At 39.5% G+C, this 19,044-nt stretch overlaps 1 protein-coding gene across 5 annotated transcripts in view; it reads right to left on the reverse strand.

Annotated features, from left to right (window-relative positions):
• Positions 1-19,044, reverse strand: part of TRPM6 (transient receptor potential cation channel subfamily M member 6) — a 201,466-nt gene that overhangs the window by 118,528 nt on the left and 63,894 nt on the right. For all 5 annotated transcript variants that reach the window (XM_053907814.1, XM_019463591.2, XM_019463590.2 and 2 more), the window contains 2 exons: positions 3,640-3,719; positions 301-339 (listed from right to left, as the gene is read on the reverse strand). In XM_053907814.1, the coding sequence (XP_053763789.1) occupies positions 301-339; positions 3,640-3,719 (119 nt within the window). The remainder of the gene's footprint in view (positions 1-300; positions 340-3,639; positions 3,720-19,044) is intronic.

Raw genomic sequence — 19,044 nt, forward strand, 5'->3', positions numbered from 1 at the left:
GTAAAATATAACATAGTCAAATGAAAAGGTAATGCTTTACAAGTATTTCAACTGCTAGAAGCTCTTGCCAAACGCCCTTGCCATTTACATGTCTCAGTAATTCAAGTAATCTATTACAATCAAAAACTCGCTCTCCTTCAAAAACATCCCACATTTGTTTTTAAAACTTCCCTTGGAGAGGTAAACAGGATCCACCAATAAAGTCCTTTCATTGAGTCCATTCAAGTTTTCTCACATCTTGAATAAGTTTTACACAGAGTGCCTAAATATTAAAAGAAATCTTATTTCTCTAAGTCTTACCTGATTAAATTCTGGCAGACCTGGCATCCTGCGGTGCATCTAAATTAAAAAAAAAAAAACACAACCTCTGTTAGTTTAGTGATACATTTTGAAAGCACACTTCATGCACATACCGTAAATATCTATTATTTTCCAAGGTCTAGCAAAATCAGCACGTGCTAGTACTCATGTATCATTTCCCAAATATTCCCATTTGCCATTTACCAAATATAATTAGACTGCAGCAACCATGACCTAATGAACAGAACACTGAATTTGAAACCTAAATACCTGGATTTAAATCTCATTGATTCAATGAGTCCTCCAAGCCCCAGTTTTCACGTCTGAAAATAACATCTGCCCCATAAGGTTACTAAGAGGATGACCTGAGATAATATATGTAATGTGTCTTAGAGTGGTGGCATTGCAGTATATATAATAATGGTAGCTATTATTATTATTACACTATGAAGATAAGAGCATTCTTGAGAATTCTGAGAATTAAGAAAATGTATTTACATAGTATAAATATGTAAACATATATTTATAAATTATATATAATAATTATATATTACTTATATGCTGTATATTATATGATTTAGTAATATAATTATATATAAATTTATATATAAACAACTTTAAAACCATAAAACACTGTCAAATCAAAAGACGGTTGGCGTGATTATAAGTATTACCCTTATTAATCTTTCTTTTTATAATTCAAAAAAGAACCTTCTGATGTTGGGGGATCATGGTGATCATCACTGATCATATTTTAGGTATAAAGAAGTTTCAATTAGAAGAGAATATTAGTTAAAACAATGGAAGAAAATATAGTACTCATAGAATCAGGATCATTCTAAATTATTCAGAAACAAATATTTAGGCCCTGTCACTTCTTCCTGTCCTAGCCTTTTGGGACTGTCTTTTCTCAGAAGCTTCACTTCACCAGCAAATTAAAAATAAGAAGGAAAAAGACATTGTCATCAAGTCTATCAGATCTGTTTCTTATTAGGAATTACAAAAATAACAAACAAAAGATAAATTTTCATCTAAATTTAAAATCATGAACTATCACCTTTTTCTTGTTCACAGTCAGGAAGAAAACCTCATGAAAGATACAATTTTGAGATTCTTACTAGGATCTAAGAAAAAGGCTGGCAAACGAAGAACCATAATCATCCATTAATTTTTTTTCATAATTACACAAAATAGAGACTGCTTGTGGTAGATCTTGGACCATTCTATAATATGGAACTATGATCATTGCTATTCTTCTTGAGTCTATGGGCTAATGGCCTATAGTTTATCACATTTCATTAACACGATGATTATGAAAATGATTTTCTATTTACAGAAGCAGAAGGAGTTGCCTGAGCTCAGTCTGCCTTCCATTGCGACCACCGTCACATCACAAGATGTCATAAAAGATGAAGGGAAAAAACAAGGTTACCTTGGCATTCTGTAAAACATTTTATAAGCAGGTAAAATGAGAACTTCCAATCACAAGGCTTACAGACCACAGGTAATTCAATGAGGGTGGGGCTAGTAAATATTTAACAAAGGCAAGGATCACTGTTTTAGTTGTCCCCAAAGATCAAGAATTTCATGCTACCCTTCATAAGCATACAACTGTGGTTTCCAAACTTTAAATGAACATAAGGCCAAATGCTAAAAAGGATCTAAAAATAGAGTGCCCCCCCAATTAAAATATGGCTCTTCTATTTTCCTTTTCCTTTTAATTTCTACTCCCCAAGGGCAATGCCATCCAATCTTAATTTCATGAACCCAATTACCCTGGGGAATTTTCCATAGCCCTTTATTCTCCTATCTTTCACTGGCCGCTGTTTTGAACTTTGTTCTAAAAGTAGAGCTTCCAAAGGGTTCTCAAGAGCTCAGCAAACTCAAGTCATTCCATTCTGCCATCCACTACCCGCTCAAACAAAAAGTATATGGGTAAAACAGGGAACTGTGCATAATCTGAACACGGCATCTTGAAATATCCTGAACTGTCACGATTTTCCATAAATGCTTGAGATGGGGATAAGGAACATTCACAATATTTTCAATATTCAGTATTCAGAAGCTGTAAATTGTTCATCCAAACCAGGTAGAATGGACACAGCACCAGATATTTTCCTCATTTCTTTTTTTTAATTCAAGTTTTTAAATTTTTTTTTTTAATTTTTATTTATTTTGAGAGAGAGAGAGAGAGAGAGAGGCAGAAAACTAACAAGTGGGGAAGGGGCAGAGACAAAGGGGGACAGAATATCCCAAGCAGGTTCCATGCAGACAGCAGAGAGCCTGATGTGGGGCTTGAACCCACGAACCGTGAGATCATGACCTGAGCCAAAGGCAGTCACTTAACCAACTGAGCCACCCCCTTAGGTTTTGAATTTTAATTTCAGTATAGTTAACATCCAGTATTCTATTAGTTTCAGGTGTACAATAGAGTGATTCAACAATGCTCTACAGTACTCAGTGTTCATCCTAAATGCGCCCTTAATCCCCTTCACCATTTCACCCACCTCCTTCCAATAACCTTCAGATTATTCTCTGCAGTAAAGAGTCTATTTCTCAGTTTGTCTCCCTCTCCTTTTTTGTCTTCCCCTTTGCTCATTTGTTTTGTTTCTTAAATTCCACAAATGAGTTAAATCATATGGTCTCTGTCTTTCCCTGACTTATTTTGCTTAGCATGATGATCTCTAGCGCCATCATGTTTGTTCCAGGGGTTCCCCTGATTGCCATTATTTCACTAAGAGAAATAGAAGCATCAGAGAAATGACAACCGCCACGATAGTAACAGTGGCTCCATCAGGGTGATGTCATTACGATAAACTTTTTCTTCTTTATACTTCCCTCGGTCATTAAACAGATGTTTATCAGGAGTGTACCAAGCAGCAGGCACGGTCAGAAGCAACTGGGGCTGGAGTAAGGTATGAAATCAACAAGGTCCCTGAGTTCCGCAGGTTGTCTACAATAATCATGTATTATTTTTATAAAGACAACGAAACAGGGGCGCCTGGGTAGCTCAATCAGTTAAGCATCTGACTTCAGCTCAGGTCATGATCTCACAGTTCATGGGTGTGAGCCCCACGTCGGGCTCTGTGCCGATGGCCTGGAACCTGTTTCAGATTCTGCGCCTCCCCCACTTATGCTCTATCTCTCTCTCTCTCTCAAAAATAAATAAACATTGAAATAAATAAATATATAAAAAGAAACATTGATTAAAAATAAAGAAACGCTCACTTTACAGATATATATTATTGAATCCTCTAGACAAATCATATCTCTAAGTTTCCACAAACAGTCCTCAAAGTAGTGTTGCTTTAAAATGGAAAATAGAATTAAAAATTGTACCTGTGAGGGTCTTTTGAGCTAGGTATGATTTTGCTACATTCTCTCTTGCTGAACACTCCTTCAATCCAGGATTTCTGGGACTGAAGAGAAAGTGTCGTTATTTTTCATATTATAATTATGTAAAAAAGCAGTGTAACTACAGTAGTTCTGGCAGGCAAGATATATTTAAATATCATGGAGACGAATCAGAATGTCAAGACCAACCCCAAACAGACTAAGCATTTACTGGCTTCTATCACAGACAACACAGACACAAATAAACCAAATGCGAACACAAAAATAATCACAAATAGATTCATAATCTCATTTTCAGCAAAATGTCCATAAATGCACAAAACTCTAGGAAGGAAGTAATGTTATAACTGAAGCATCATTTTAATTCTGTTACAAGTCACTTTTAAATCTTGTACCATAGTTCTATAGAGTGAATTTCAAGTTCTCAAACTTCAAAATTCTCACTCATAAAGTCCCACTTTGGTGAAGATTTCACAGGAAGCTGGAATCTCAGCAGGATTTTGTGAAAGGGCTTTAATCTCAAATGGGACTGGAGGATATGAATTGAGGAATCTCATGCACATGACCTCAGAAGAACAGAGCTTAAAAACTGAGACACTGACTCCCAGTAAATGCCTCACATACAGAAGACTGAGACTTATCTCCTGACCAATGAACATCTGCCAAGAATCTCTCCTCATCCTCAAGCCAATGAACTTAATGACTTGGAGTCTGGCTGGACTTCTTCCTGTTTGCACTCCTTGCCCATAAACACAGACCACCCCAAGCCTTCTATGGACTCAGGTATAGCTTGCTACAGCGTGCTTCCTGAACTGCAATTCTCTTGCTCCTCCCGAATCAACTCAATTTCTGGTCATTAGGGCTTGCCTCAGTTTACCTCTCTATTTAGGTAGACAACTTGATTCACATTCTATAAGCATGGATTACCCCCGACTGTGCCGCTTCATGTTGCACAGCCTACAACCGTCCTTAAATCCTGATGGGACATAGGTACTCGCTCAACCTCGTAATAAAATCTCTCCCATTCTACAAAACTCAACTCACAGCCATGCTCTCCCATGGGCCATATCATAAATCCAGAAGCAGAGGACACTGGAGCCACAATAGACCCCAGCCAATTGATGAGCTTGGCCTTCTCCTAATATGAAAATATTTTAGCTCATATAAACATATAAGTACATTACATAAAAATATAAACACATGCATTACCGCAGTGACAAAAGGGCAGTGGACGGGAATCCGCAAGGGGGCTTTTCAAACTCCATGTTACTGCCGCCCCCACCTCACTCTGACATCTGTTCTCATCCTACAGTTGCAGGAAATGCACAGCACTAGACAACAGGTGACAAATCCAGCTGTGCAACCTCATTCTCTGGGACTTTGTCCTCACGTCCCAGATGCTCAGGACATGGCCACCCTAAAACATGCTGCCTTGGTGTATAGGTTCTTTTGAGCTGTAGGCACTTGGAAAACGGCAAGTACAGTGAGAGGCTTTCGCTGAACTCTCCCTATCTGCCTAAAGATGGATCTTCCACAGGAACTCAATTGTCATAAAGCCCTGGGAGTTTCATCAACCAGGAAGGATTGACTCTTATCTCAAGACAAGGGAGTAGAAGTCAACATCACACCCAGACAAACCTAGTCACAAACTATCATATCTCCCATCTATTCTTCTAAGGGCCCATTCATCTTTTCTACAAATCATTAACTCTCTCCTAAATTGCCTACACCCCCAACCCTTCCCCTATTGGGACAGTATATCAATTCTCAAATATCACCCTTTTCGGGGCATTTACTTTTGTTTTCCTGTTATGTCCCCATGCACCTATCAAAAATTAATAAATGTGTCTATCTTTTCTTCTGTCAGTTTATTACAGAGCCAGCCATCAAACCTAAGAGAGTAGGGGAAAAGTTTTCCTTCCCCCACAATTACAAATGAGGCATTTATGGACTCCCCTGTATACTTCAATATTAAACTCATGGATTTTGTTCAATATGCACCAACCCTAAACATAACTGCTGACTACTGAATGGAACTATATATAAGCAGAATCCAGATCTTGTTAAGCAAAAAGGAGGGGGGTGGGCATTGACTGACTGGTTCCTGCACATTTTAAACATATCTATAAACAAGGAAAACTTCCCAGATCAAGCCCAGGTCATCTTAAAATCATTCTACCCTCTTTTTTTTATTTTTAGACAGAGAGAGCATGAGAGCAGGAGAGAGGGACACAAGGAGAGACATAATCTTAAGCAGGCTGCACACTCAGTGCAGAGCCTGACACAGGACTCGATCCAACAACCCTGGATTCATAACCTGAGCCAAAATCAAGAGTCAGACACTCAAGTGACTGAGCCACCCAGGTGCCCCCAAAATCATTCTACCTTCTTATCCCTTTTGCATAGTCAGCAGCTTTTTAAAAGCCATCCGCTAAATTGGTAGAGCACTAAAAACATAGAAACTTGGAAAAATTCAGAGTCACAGACCATGGAGTGAACTCAACAAAGTAATCTCAAAATCTACTTACTATAACAAGAAATGACACAATCTTTTGGAATTGGTAAGCCCTATTTCCACTACAAAAACTAACAATTTCGTTTATTCATTCTGCAAGCATTTATTAAGTACCTAACTTTTGCCAAGTACTGAAAAGAGTGCTATAGGGAAGTCAGTATGTTCTCATAGAGCTCTTCATTCCAAATTGATTCAACCAATATATCGGATAGGCCTCCAGGTTGCATGCTGTCAACTCTATGACAGGTAAGACAAGCTTTTTGCTCTGATGTAACTTGGAATAAAAAGGAGGAAACATAATAAACTGGTATTGTTAAACTGCACGTTCACCAGTTAACTATTAAAAAGCGCTCCAAAAAGGGTCATCAATATAGGAAACTAGATATACAAATTAAGCAGGCTATGTTGTCATTCATTCTTTTTAAGAGACTAGATTAGGTATCTGACTGGTAGGCCTATCTGAGCAAATTAATTTCTTCATGCCTGTTTGGTCATATATTGAAAATGGAGATAATAATAATACCTCATAGCACTGTTGAAAGGAATAAATTAAAGCTTTAGAATTTTCCCTGGGACTTATTAAGGGTCTATTAAAGCTTAGCTATTATTATTGATATATAAAAAAAAAAAAATTAGCTTTTGGTTGGTAGCCAGGGAACTTAAATTTGATTTTTTTTTTCTTCCATAGGAAAATACTTCCTGACCTCCAAATCTTCCTCCTGAGACATCTCATACTTAAAAGAAATGGGTCCACCTTCCCCACTAGACTCTTGCTCTCATAGGCCCCACTGACAGTCATTTCTGTTACCCCCGGGGCCCAACCCAGTGATTACTGGAATGAACAACACAACGAACACGCATAAACTAGAACTTCAGGAATCCATGAACATAATTTTCCCTTCAAAGGTGTAAACAGGAGACCTGTGCCACACCAAGAACATGGAAACTTTGTTCCTGCAACTCTCACGTCTAATCTCAAAACTATGGGAAAAGAAAATCAGGCCTAATTTGCAAGAGTTTCAAGCAATTCCCAGTTTCAAACTTTACTTTATCTTGTAATGATAGCCTTTTTAATACACTCTGCAGCGCATACAGAAGAGGCTCTCACATTCAGATCAACAGAGAGTGGTTAGAAACCAAATGTTTGTTGGTTCTAATTCAATAGCCCAGATCCACTGAGGACAAATGTCCAGCGTGGTGGCTTCTGCCACTTGGAGCAGCAAACTGTCGTGGGCAGTAGTTGGGGGTGGAGACTATGCCATTTCTGCAGCTATCATGGCAGCCTACAGAGCTGGGTGTTTTTCTGAGATGACAGATAGACAGACAGACAGGCAGACAGATAGATACTGAGGTGGGGGGCGGGGGTGTGTTTGTTGACTGACATTACTATCCGGAGGAGGGAAAGGCAGAGGACAAAAAAGGGAAACTGTTGGTCTCGGGTTCTGTGTTTGCCTCACTCTAAAACATAATCAGATTGTACATACAATCCCAGGCCTGAGGGGAGGGCGGCCAATAGCAAACAAAGGTCTAAAAACGAATCTCCCAACAGAAGCTATACAAACTAACTAATAATAAGCTTATCAATCAATAAGGTATATGAATTCATCCCTGTCCTCACTGAAACTATTTCTACACTGGGGCTTTTCAGGCTCCGAGAGAATAAACAGATCCTCTCTCAGGGGAATCTCTGAGAGGGCATCCTTTTAAAGATTGTATTTTTAAAGTGATCTCTGCATCCAACATGGGGCTTAGACTCACAATTTTGAGATCAAAGTTGTATGCTCCACCGACTGAGCCAGCCAGGCACCCCTGAGAAGGCACAGTTTTAGACACATTCCTTAATTTAAAAAAAAAAAAAAAATCTGCAAATGATTGTTCTTTAAAATCCAGAGGGCTGTGCGATTGGGAGTGAAGGGGTACACAGATTACAGGTCATTTCTTTTCAAAAACTCGGTTGTGCTTTCAAAAAATCTAATGTCTAACAAATGTTTTCCCAGGTGAAACTACAGGTTCCCATTTTTATGCTTCCCACACTATCTTTTTGTTTTTCTAATTCAAGTTAGTTAACATATACTGTAGTATTGGTTTCAGGAGTTGAATTTAGTGATTCATCACTTACATAGAACACCCAGTGCTCATCCCAAGTGTCCTCCTTAATGCCCATGACCCATTTAGTCTATCCCCCCACCCACCTCACCTCCAGCAACCCTCAGTTTGTTCTCTGTATTTAAGCATCTCTTATGGTTTGCCTCCCTCTGTTTTTATCTTATTTTTCCTTCCCTTTCCCTGTGTTCATCTGTCTAGTTTCTTAAATTCCACATATGAGTGAAATCATGATATTTGTCTTCCTCCGGCTTATTTCCCTTAGCATAACACACTCTAGTTCCATCCATGTTGTTGCAAATGGAAAGATTTCACTCTTTTTGATCGCAGAGTAATATTGCATTACACACACACACACACACACACACACACACACACACACCACGTCTTCTTTATCTGTTCATCAATCAATTTTTGCCCACACTATCTTATACATATCACAGCATGAACAATGCTTAATTAATTGCTCTTACTCGAGTCGTTTTTCTCTTAACATTATCGTAATCTACTTTAAGATAGAGTGTTAGCTTATGGACCAGAGAAATACTATTTTCAGACTCAAGATGGACATTTGATATTTCTTCTACATGGCCTCTCCTCTGGAGCAAGGGCCTCTTCAAGCCGAGGGACAGGCAGGTGGACTTCCACAGCGCACAATCTGTTGGCCCAGAGAAACTGCTTCACCGCAAAGCAAACCCATTCATCTCGGAAGAGTCAGCTCAGGGCCTTCCACAGGGTTCTGTCCTCGTTCTACAGGGATGCTTCACAGGACTCACTTGATTGAAGATTAACAATCTTAGGCAAAGGGTGTGCAAACCTAAAAGAACCAAAACCCAAGGAGCTGGTTCGTCTACACTGCCACAAGTTGATCTCACTGGTTTCCAAGTAAATAATCTGTCCAGCAGGCAGCATTTAGGCATACTTCGTAAAAGATAATCTTGCATGTTTTTTCTTTTGGGGTAGGAGAAAGTGAGTGCTACTTTTGTTGGTAATGATTTTTTTGGTTAACATCATTAAAAATGGAATGTCAAATGAATAACTCACAATTCCCTAGAATGCCAGTTCTCCTGTTTAGGTGAGAAATTTTGCCAACATTTTCATTTCCTGCCTTGTAGGGCAAAGGCATTTAGAACTTCAGAATGAATGTCTACATTATATAAACTCTTAAGTACATGAGTACAACGTTTATGATTTCTCCACAGAGCCTAATGGGGCATTGGAAGAACTCAACAGTCACCAGCCAAGTAGAGTGTATCATAAATGTTCAAACTAAAATGATGTCTTACCCCAACCCTCTCCTTCCCAAATTGGTGAAAGTCCTCATTATGTCCTAAAACACAATTTCAAATAGCAGTGAGGAGACATCCTTTTCTCTGCTGTCACCCAGGCTTCAGCTTTATGCAGTCCCCTGGGGAATAAAACATGCTAAAAAAAAAAAAAAAAGTTTGTAATCTCAGATCATGTTAAATCATTTTGATAAGAAAAGGGGGAAAGAAATGGGAAGTTCCTCTATGAGTATTCTTTACAACTGTCCCTGGATAGTAAAATACAGAATTTAACTGAATGCTGGGCCTATTTGTTATAAAACTACTCTAATCTGTTAAGATTTTCAAATTAAACAAAATCAGTCGTGGGGACCCTGGATGGCACAGTCGGTTAAGTGTCCGACTTCAGCTCAGATCATGATCTCGTGGTTCGTGAGTCTGAGCCCCACGTCGGGCTCTGTATTGACAGCTCAGAGCCTGGAGCCTGCTTCAGATTCTGTGTCTCCCTCTCTCTCTCTGCCCTTCCCCTGCTTGTGCTCTGTCTCTGTCTCTCTCTCTGTCTCTCTGTCTCTCTCAAAAAGTAAATAAGCATTTAAAAAAATGTTTTTAAATAAATCAATAAATAAAATCAGTCTTCTCCGGGGGCACCTGGGTGGCTCCGTCGGTTAAGCTTCCGACTTCCGCTCAGGTAACGATCTCGCGGTCAATGAGTTCGAGCCCCGCGTTGGGCGCGGGGCTCTGGGCTGATGGCTCGGAGCCTGGAGCCTGCTTCCGATTCTGTGTCTCCCTCTCTCTCTGACCCTCCCCCATTCATGTTCTGTCTCTCGCTGTCCCAAAAAAATAAATAAATGTTAAAAAAAAAAAAAATCAGTCTTCTCCAATTTCCAAGTAGAAAATATCCATAAATTTGTTATCTGTGTACATAGATGGTCTTTATTTATGCTCCAAATATCCTGTTAAATTATCCACAACTTTACCAAAACTACAGCTGAGTGAACTACATAGTCTAAAAATCCTTTTCTTGGGGTGAAACTATACTTTTTTCTTTTCTTTCTTTTTTTTTTTTTTTTACCACAAGTGTCATTATTAGTGAAGCTATCCTCTTAAATAATCGACTTTTAAGAAACCTACCATCCTCTGGAACAATAATGCTTTTATTTGGAATTCCAGGTTGAAGGTAATTTTATTGAGGTCATCCATAGAGAGGTTTATATATGTGCAGCACAGCAGAAAGAACACTGCAACAGGATTTTACTTCTTGAATATCAGGAGACAAATACCACACGTTTAATTTGGAAAAAATTAAAATCTTCAGTGAAAGAATAAGAGAGAGAGAAAAGAAGAAAGACGAGAAGAAACAACAACAACAAAAAACTTAAGTGTGAGCGACTTCAATGCCATTCTACGTCCAGGAGTATACAAAGTTCAAGAGTGACAGTTCTCAGAACTTTGGGCCTTAGGACCCTTTCATAGTCATAGAAATTAACAAAAAGCTCTCATTTATATGAGTGTATCTACCAATATTTATGAACTTAGGAAATCAGAACTGGGACTTTTTAAGACATTTATTTAGTTCATTTTAAATACCAGTAGTAAACCTATCACACGTTAACATACTTTTTATGAAAAAAAAATTAAGATTCATAAAGATTTTAAAGAGAAGAGAGTTGTCTTATATTTTTACAAATCTCTTTAATGTCTGACAAGACAGCTAGATCCTCACATCTGCCTCTATATTCAGTCTGTTGCAGTAAGTGGTTTGGGTTGAAGTATACAAAGAAAATTGGCCTCACGCTGACATGTAATCGGAAAAGGAAGTAGTATTTTAATTGCCTTTTTAAATTTTTTTTAATGTTTATTTATTTTTGTGAGGGACAGAGACAGAGTGTGAGTGGGGGGAGGGGCAGAGAGAGAGGGAGACACCGAATCTGAAGCAGGCTCCAGGCTCCGAGCTGTCAGCCCAGAGCCCGACACGGGGCTCGAACCCTTGAACCGCAAGATCATGACCTGAGCCGAAGTCAGACACTTAACCAACTGAGCCACCCAGGTGCCCCAACTGCCTTTTTAGGTACCGTGAATTGATCATATAACCTTAGGAAAACTCCTCTGGACACTCATAAGAGAATGAGCAAAAGAGGCAAATGTCTTAGTACCATTATTTGATTTTGAGGATCCTTTGAAAGGGTCTCAAAGACCCCCAGGAGTCCATGAACCACACATAGAAAACCATTGCCCCAAAGTGATCACATGTGGGCACGAACATGAGCCAGAGACAGGATCTACGGTTTCCTTATTGGTCTTAGGTCTCACATGCTGTCTTAGTGTGTGCATCTCATTCCAATTGCACTGTAGTATTTCAACATCCCCTATTTAATCTGTTGCTCAGCTGAAAAAACATTTCAACCTAGAGAAAAAAAGCAATTAGAGATCAACTCTTCACGTACGATACTTTATGAGCAATGTAGGGACTTTTGAAAGATAACTTTGACTGTATTCATTTCTAGCCTTAGGGATGACTTTAGTGCCTACCAAATTCTCCATCCCAGAGATGTCACTGAAGCATGATAAATGGGGGATCATCAGCCCTTCAGAACCCATAGGTAGCATATATTCTAACAGTTTATCCATTCTTCCTTTGAAATATCAATACCTCTAAGAATAAGAGCTTCATTCATTCAAAAATAATTTGGTTCATAAATAAATTTTAAAAGGGGGTGGGGAGGTTGCCTGGGTGGTTCAGTTGGTGAAGCATCTGACTCTTGATTTTGGCTCAGATCATGATCTCACAGTTCGTGGGACTGAGCTCCAAGTTGGGCTCTGAGCTGACAGCACAGAGCCTGCTTGGGATTGTCTCTCATTCCCTCTCTCTCTGCCCCTCCCCGGCTCATTCATTCTCTCTCTCCCTCTCTCTCAAAATAAATAAATAAATAAATAAACATAAAAAAATACTTTGGTTGGCGTATATTATTCTTATAAAAATAAATAAAACTGTGTCCCAAAGACCGACACCAAAGGGGAAAAAAAAAAAAAAAAAAACAACCTATGTTTATAAATAGATAACAGGTATGGCACAAGACCAGACTATGGGACTCCTTGGAAAGAGAAATCCCTCTGCCTACGGATATTTGGGAAACCTTTAAGGAGGACATGAGACTTAGGAAAAGCCTTGAAAGATGACAAAGGTTTTCAGAAGTGGTGACAGATTCCATGCTGGTTAGACATGCAGGGAATTCTGAGAATACTTACGGTAAAAGCCATGAGTTCCCTGGGGAGCAGAGAACAGAGAAGATGAAAGAGCCAAGTACCTCTGGAAATAACTAAACATATGGTGCAGAGAGTTCAGGGAATAAGGAACAAAGAGTTACCAATGAGGATAGTGATATGATGCCTGAAGTAGAGAATGAAGAAAGTTTCTCTCTTCAGTAAAAAATCTGCATTATTACAAAAGCAGGACTATTCAAAGAAGAGCTAAGATGGGTTTAATCCTGAAAAGAAAGTACGGAGAATGACGATTTTGTCCATGATCAGCGAACAGGTTGAGAGAGATGTAGGAACTAGGGTGCAAAGCAGGAGGCAGCTAGTGTAATACACCCTTGGGAGAAGAAACATTAGGAACAAGAGCCGCTAAATGAACCCTATAAAGCAACAGCCATCATTAGTGTAGCCTTCCCTAGACGTCAAAAGCCACACTAAGTGCTTTATGTGCCTTAGCTACCGTAATATCCACGTCTGTGTGACGGATACAATTATTGCCACCTTTTCATGGAGGAAGAGAGGGTTCTACCAAATACCAGAGCCAGAGATCTCTTGCAATATGTTTAACAGACAAAATTGAAAGAAGCTTATTTCATGTTGAGAAAGCCTAGACCTTGTTTATAGATAAAAGAGAAGTCAATACAAAGAGAGAGAAGTTGTAAGAGAGAATGGAAATGACTTTAGAGACTGCGGGGGGGGGGGGGTAGGGGAGGAGGTGAGGAACTGGTATGAACAGCTAAGAAGGAAGGCTCGGCCTTGAAGAAAATGCATCCTCTTCCGACAGAGGCAAGGAGAGGATGACAAACGTTTCCTTCTTGGTAATTCTGCCCAACACCCTATTACCTATATTCTACAGAAGTCAGCCCATTTTACTCTGAAGGCTGCGAATCTCAGCATTCTCCTTTGGCCCTCTTTCCACGGGAGAAAAAGGAAGGAAGGAGATACACATGTGCAATCATAGTGCCCTTTCTTATCACCAGCTATTATACAACAGCACAATACACTATATGTTCTATAGATCAAAAAGCATAGGAGATACTCTCTCAACAGAGGATTCACCAAACTTAAGCTAGATGGGGAAGATCAATTGGATCCCCCTGGATGCTCTACAGAGTAACGTGTCCCATGATATTCCAAGGATGTCCCCCAGTACACCAACCTAAAAATGTGTGCCTCAGAATATATGGGTCTACAGACATCTACACTAAGCAAGTAGGAATTTAGTGTAAAGGATAAGAGTAAATGTTAATTGGAGATCACTGGGCAGTCAGACTGGCAGGGCAAGGTATAATGACAGGAAAGGAAGCAGGGGGGAAAGGGAAGGTAAATGTCCTTTCTTGGCTTGCCTGTAAGATATCTCCATCAGCGAACTGGAGAAATCTTTATCTTCCTGGGTGATTGACCCCAGAGGTTGTTACAGCAACATCCAACTGTCCAGCTGTAAAAACGTTCATGAGCATTCCTTTAGCTGCACTTAGAAACAGGCACTTAACTTTCATTTAAAAAAATTTCACTGGAGCACCTGAGTGGCTCGGTCAGTTGAGCACCTGATTCTTGATTTCAGCTCAGGTCATGATCCCAGGGTCGTGGGATCAAGTCTCGTGTCAAGCGCCAACCTAAGTGTGGAGCCTGCTTGGACTTCTCTCTGTCCCTCTCTCTCTCTACCCCTCCCCTGCTCACATGCTCACACTCTCACTCTCTCTCTCTCTCTCTCTCTCTCAAAAATAAAATAAAATAGAATAAAATAAAATAACTTTTTACATAAATAGAGCCATATAACACACACCGTTCTTCACCTTGCTTTTTCTTCACTTATTAATAACTTGGACATCCTTCTGTACTTGTACACATACGGTTGCCTTCATTCTTTTGGGGGCTGACAAGTATTCCTTTGCATGGAAGTCCCATAATTTATTTAGCCAAAATACGCACCGCATAGCTTTCATGTGCATGTATATCTATCTGTCAGAAATGTCAACATTTCTTCAAAAAATGTTTTTAATATTTATTTATTTATTGGAAGAGCACAAGTGGGGTAGGGGCAGAGAGGGGGGGACAAAGATCTGAAGCGGGCTCTGAGCTGATAGGCTGACAGCAGCGAGGCTGATGTGGGGCTTGAACTCACAAACCATGAGATCAGGACCTGAACCAAAGTCGGACACTTAAACCGACTGAGCCACCCAGGAGCCCCGCTAGTAAAACTTTCTAAGTGAATTCAAATATTGCCACGTTGCCCTCCATAGAGGTTGTGCCAATTTATAAACAAAAGGTATGAGTTACTAATAACTCTTAAATGTTGGCGAAAACACTGGGTATAATGCATTTTAATTGCTTTAGGGAACTACAGTATTTTTTATTATTAATACTCAACTTCCAAAAAATATTTGAAGTGACCAAATTGCTTCAATTTAAAAATAATCTAAAATAAAATAAAACACCAAAAAATTTACTTGTCTGAGGAACAAGAATCTCCTTAAGCGTCCAAAATGGCTTTAGTGTTCAGAAGTGATAAAGTGTCTTTGGCAGAACTTTGCCAACGTGTGATATTAAGTAGCAGCAAGACAAATGAAGACAAGAAGACTTCAACCAAAGAATCTCAATGAAAAGAGTACCAGTTTTCTTTTTTTTTTTTTTTTTTTTAATATATGAAATTTACTGTCAAATTGGTTTCCATACAACACCCAGTGCTCATCCCAAAAGGTGCCCTCCTCAATACCCATCACCCACCCTGCCCTCCCTCCCACCCCCCATCAACCCTCAGTTTGTTCTCAGTTTTTAACAGTCTCTAATGCTTTGGCTCTCTCCCACTCTAACCTCTTTTTTTTTTTTTTTTTCCTTCCCCTCCCCCATGGGTTTCTGTTATGTTTCTCAGGATCCACATAAGAGTGAAACCATATGGTATCTGTCTTTCTCTGTATGGCTTATTTCACTTAGCATCACACTCTCCAGTTCCATCCATGTTGCTACAAAAGGCCATATTTCATTTTTTCTCATTGCCACGTAGTATTCCATTGTGTATATAAACCACAATTTCTTTATCCATTCATCAGTTGATGGACATTTAGGCTCTTTCCATAATTTGGCTATTGTTGAGAGTGCCGCTATAAACATTGGGGTACAGGTGCCCGAGTACCAGTTTTCTAACCGTTACCTACGAAAGTCACATCTTCTTTGAGAAGTCATGGGTCATAGTAGAGAAAGAAAAGAAGAAGCAAGTACAATACAGGGGTTGCCCATGGCAGTCTATTCATTGTATGTAACTCAGCCAACAGGGTAAATAAAACCCACCCTATTTACCTCACCAGGTTTAAAAGGTTAACAAAAAAACATCTGACTTCAAATTAATCTGTCTAAATCTGTACCCCTTGTGTCCCCCACCCAAGCCTATCCCTCACCCGTATTCCCAAAGGGCTCACCAGTTTACCCAGGTGTCCAAGTTTGAAACCAGAGCACCACGGTTAATTCTTCCCCATCCTTACTTCCCAGTCAGTCAACCACCAAGACCTATGGGTTCTATTTCTTAAACATCTCTTGCATCGGCCCATGTCTCTCCATCTATATTGCCACTATCCGGAAGTCACCATGAATTGTTGACTCGATTGCCTCCCAACGGTTTTTCTGCCTCCAGACTTCCCTTCTCCGATCCATTCTCTGCAGTAAAGCCTATAATCTTAAAGTGAAAAAGTAAACTTGTCATTCTCACCTTAAAACTTTCAGGGGTTCCCCTGATGTCATCAGGATAGTTTAGAAGTCCATCACCAGGTGTACCGCCCAATGCCTACCACATCTGGAATGTTCCCTCTCTCATCTCATCCCTTACCTCTCTCTACTTCAATTTCTATATTCTAAATATACTGAACAACTTTGTATTCTCTGAATTCACCTCCTGTTCCCTCCATGCCCTTCTCTTCCTAGGATAGTCTCTACTCCCCTCCTTTCTCCACCAAGATAGACATCATGAAAACCTTCTTAGAAACTCTTTTTCTGAATCTCTGAATCAAGATCTCCTTCCATGTGCCTCTGATCCTTCTGTGCATACCCCCAGGCACTGTATAATCATGACCTATTTAGACTGACTACACTCAGCTCTGGAACATAGGGAACTGCCTTGTTCATTGTAGTATCTCCAGGGGTTACCTGAGTTCTGGGTACACATTTGAGCATTCTACCAGAGTTCCTTAAGTATATCCTGGGGACCAAAGGTAGTATATGGGAGGAAAAGAAAATATTTTGTGGCTCTATAAATAGATGCAAATAGTGTGATTCTCCAGAAAAGATAAATCCATTATTATCCATTATTCTCCTAAATATATTTGACCAAGAATCATCTCTGAGGGAAATAGACACTCATTTGCACAGGGTAGAATTTTGGGAGATTCTTTTCCAAGAGATTTCTAACAGCTCTCAATTAAGAATGTTTCCTCCCCAAAATCATACATCTTAATGTAAGATTTTTGTCTTCATCTAAGATTTTCAACTTACTTTCTAAAAAACATCTTTAAAAATAAATAAATAAATAAATAAATAAATAAATAAATAAATAAATAAAACATCTTTGAGATGTTTAATTTAAAAGATACAAATCTTTAAGATTTGTTATCCGAATTGAAGCTAAATGATTTCAGGTAGGGTACAAATCAGTTTTAGTTTTTTCGGTTTTGGGTTTGCTGTTGTTGTTGTTTCAGAAGAAAAGAATTCACATCCAGAATAACCAATTCCACTAAAATTCCAAAAGGAAAAAGGTGTCTTAATAAAATGAGTGTGGTCCAGGAAGCCAAGAATCACAAGTCAGTGGGATACCAAGAATCCTGTGAGTAACAGAGGCTGGCAGATGAGAAATCTCATTTGCTAGAATAAAGTTTCCCGGCTTCTGTTTCTGGCTGTTACACTTGATTTTCAAAGTTCCAATGTTGTTTAGAAACTGACTGTTCTTTCAGTGCAATTCAGGAAGGAAAGGGGAACATAACTACCACACAATGCCTTTCTCTAGATCATTGAGAAGCCAAACTACAGAGGAGATTCCCATTTTACTGAGTTTTCGTTATTAGGATGTTTCTTCTATATTTAATTTCTTCTGCTATTAAGATGAAAAGAAATATATCCATAAGGAAAAGACCCTGAAATGACTCAAAAAGGCAATTGTAAAAGAAGGATTAAACAAAAGAAAGGCAGCTTTTCTAAGAAATGTGTCACTCAAATGCTAACAGTATTTATATAATGCAATAGGTTGTATTATACAAAGAGGAACATTCCCCTTTCGCCACCTCATGTCTCAAACTGACCAAGACTCTCTCCTTGACCAAATTTGATTCAGGCTATTTTTGACTTGAGTCCTTTTTCTGACGAGGCCCCAACTTTGGGCTCTGTTCTTGACCCATCTAGTTCATTTTCGCAAGAACCTGCTGAGTCAGTTAGTGAAAATCCCCCACCCTTGATATCTGATCACCCGGCCTGCCTTCAGCAAGAATCCTGTTGAGGTGGTCTAGCAAGAATCCTTCTGGCTGTGATCTTTTCTCTTGTAATTTCTTTCCCTCCCCTGACCTGACCTCCACCCCTCTCCTAGGCTATAAATACACACACACACACACACACACACACACACACACACACACACAATATACACACACACACGTAATATAAATCTCCACTTGTTGTACTCAAAGTTGAGCCCCATCTCTCAGCCCTACTGCAAAACCCCCGTTGAATAGTCTTTCTTGCTGTCTTTAACAAGTGTTATGAAAAAATTTTCTTTAACAAAACCCAAGCCCCCTGCTCTCCCCCCTCCCCTCCCCCCCCCAAAGGGCTGTCTGTAGATCAGAGAACAAAACTCATAAAACACTGGAATCCCAGTAACTCCCGAGACTCTCTGGTACACTGGACCTTACTTACAGAGCTTTTTCCTTCAACTAAACTGGAAGATAGACTCTGACATCAAGAAGACCCCACAGCGTAGGGGCACCTGGGTGGCTCAGTCAGTTAAGTGATCCATTTCAGCTCAGGTCACGATCTCACGGTTTGTGAGTTCAAGCCCCACATTGGGCTCTGCCCTGACAGCTCAGAGCCTGGAGTCTGCTTCGGATTCTCTGTCTCCCTCTCTCTCTGCCCCTCCCCGGCTCATGCTCTGCGTCTCTCAAAAATAAACATTACAATAGATAGATAGATAGATAGATAGATAGATAGATAGATAGATAGAAAGCTTAAATCTTAAGACTTTGGACCCTCTTCTCTGTTTTAATCCAACAATATCTACTT

This window comes from Panthera pardus, unplaced genomic scaffold (genome assembly GCF_024362965.1).
Source record: "Panthera pardus isolate Hobbes unplaced genomic scaffold, ASM2436296v1 HiC_scaffold_20, whole genome shotgun sequence".
NCBI lineage: Eukaryota > Metazoa > Chordata > Mammalia > Carnivora > Felidae > Panthera > Panthera pardus.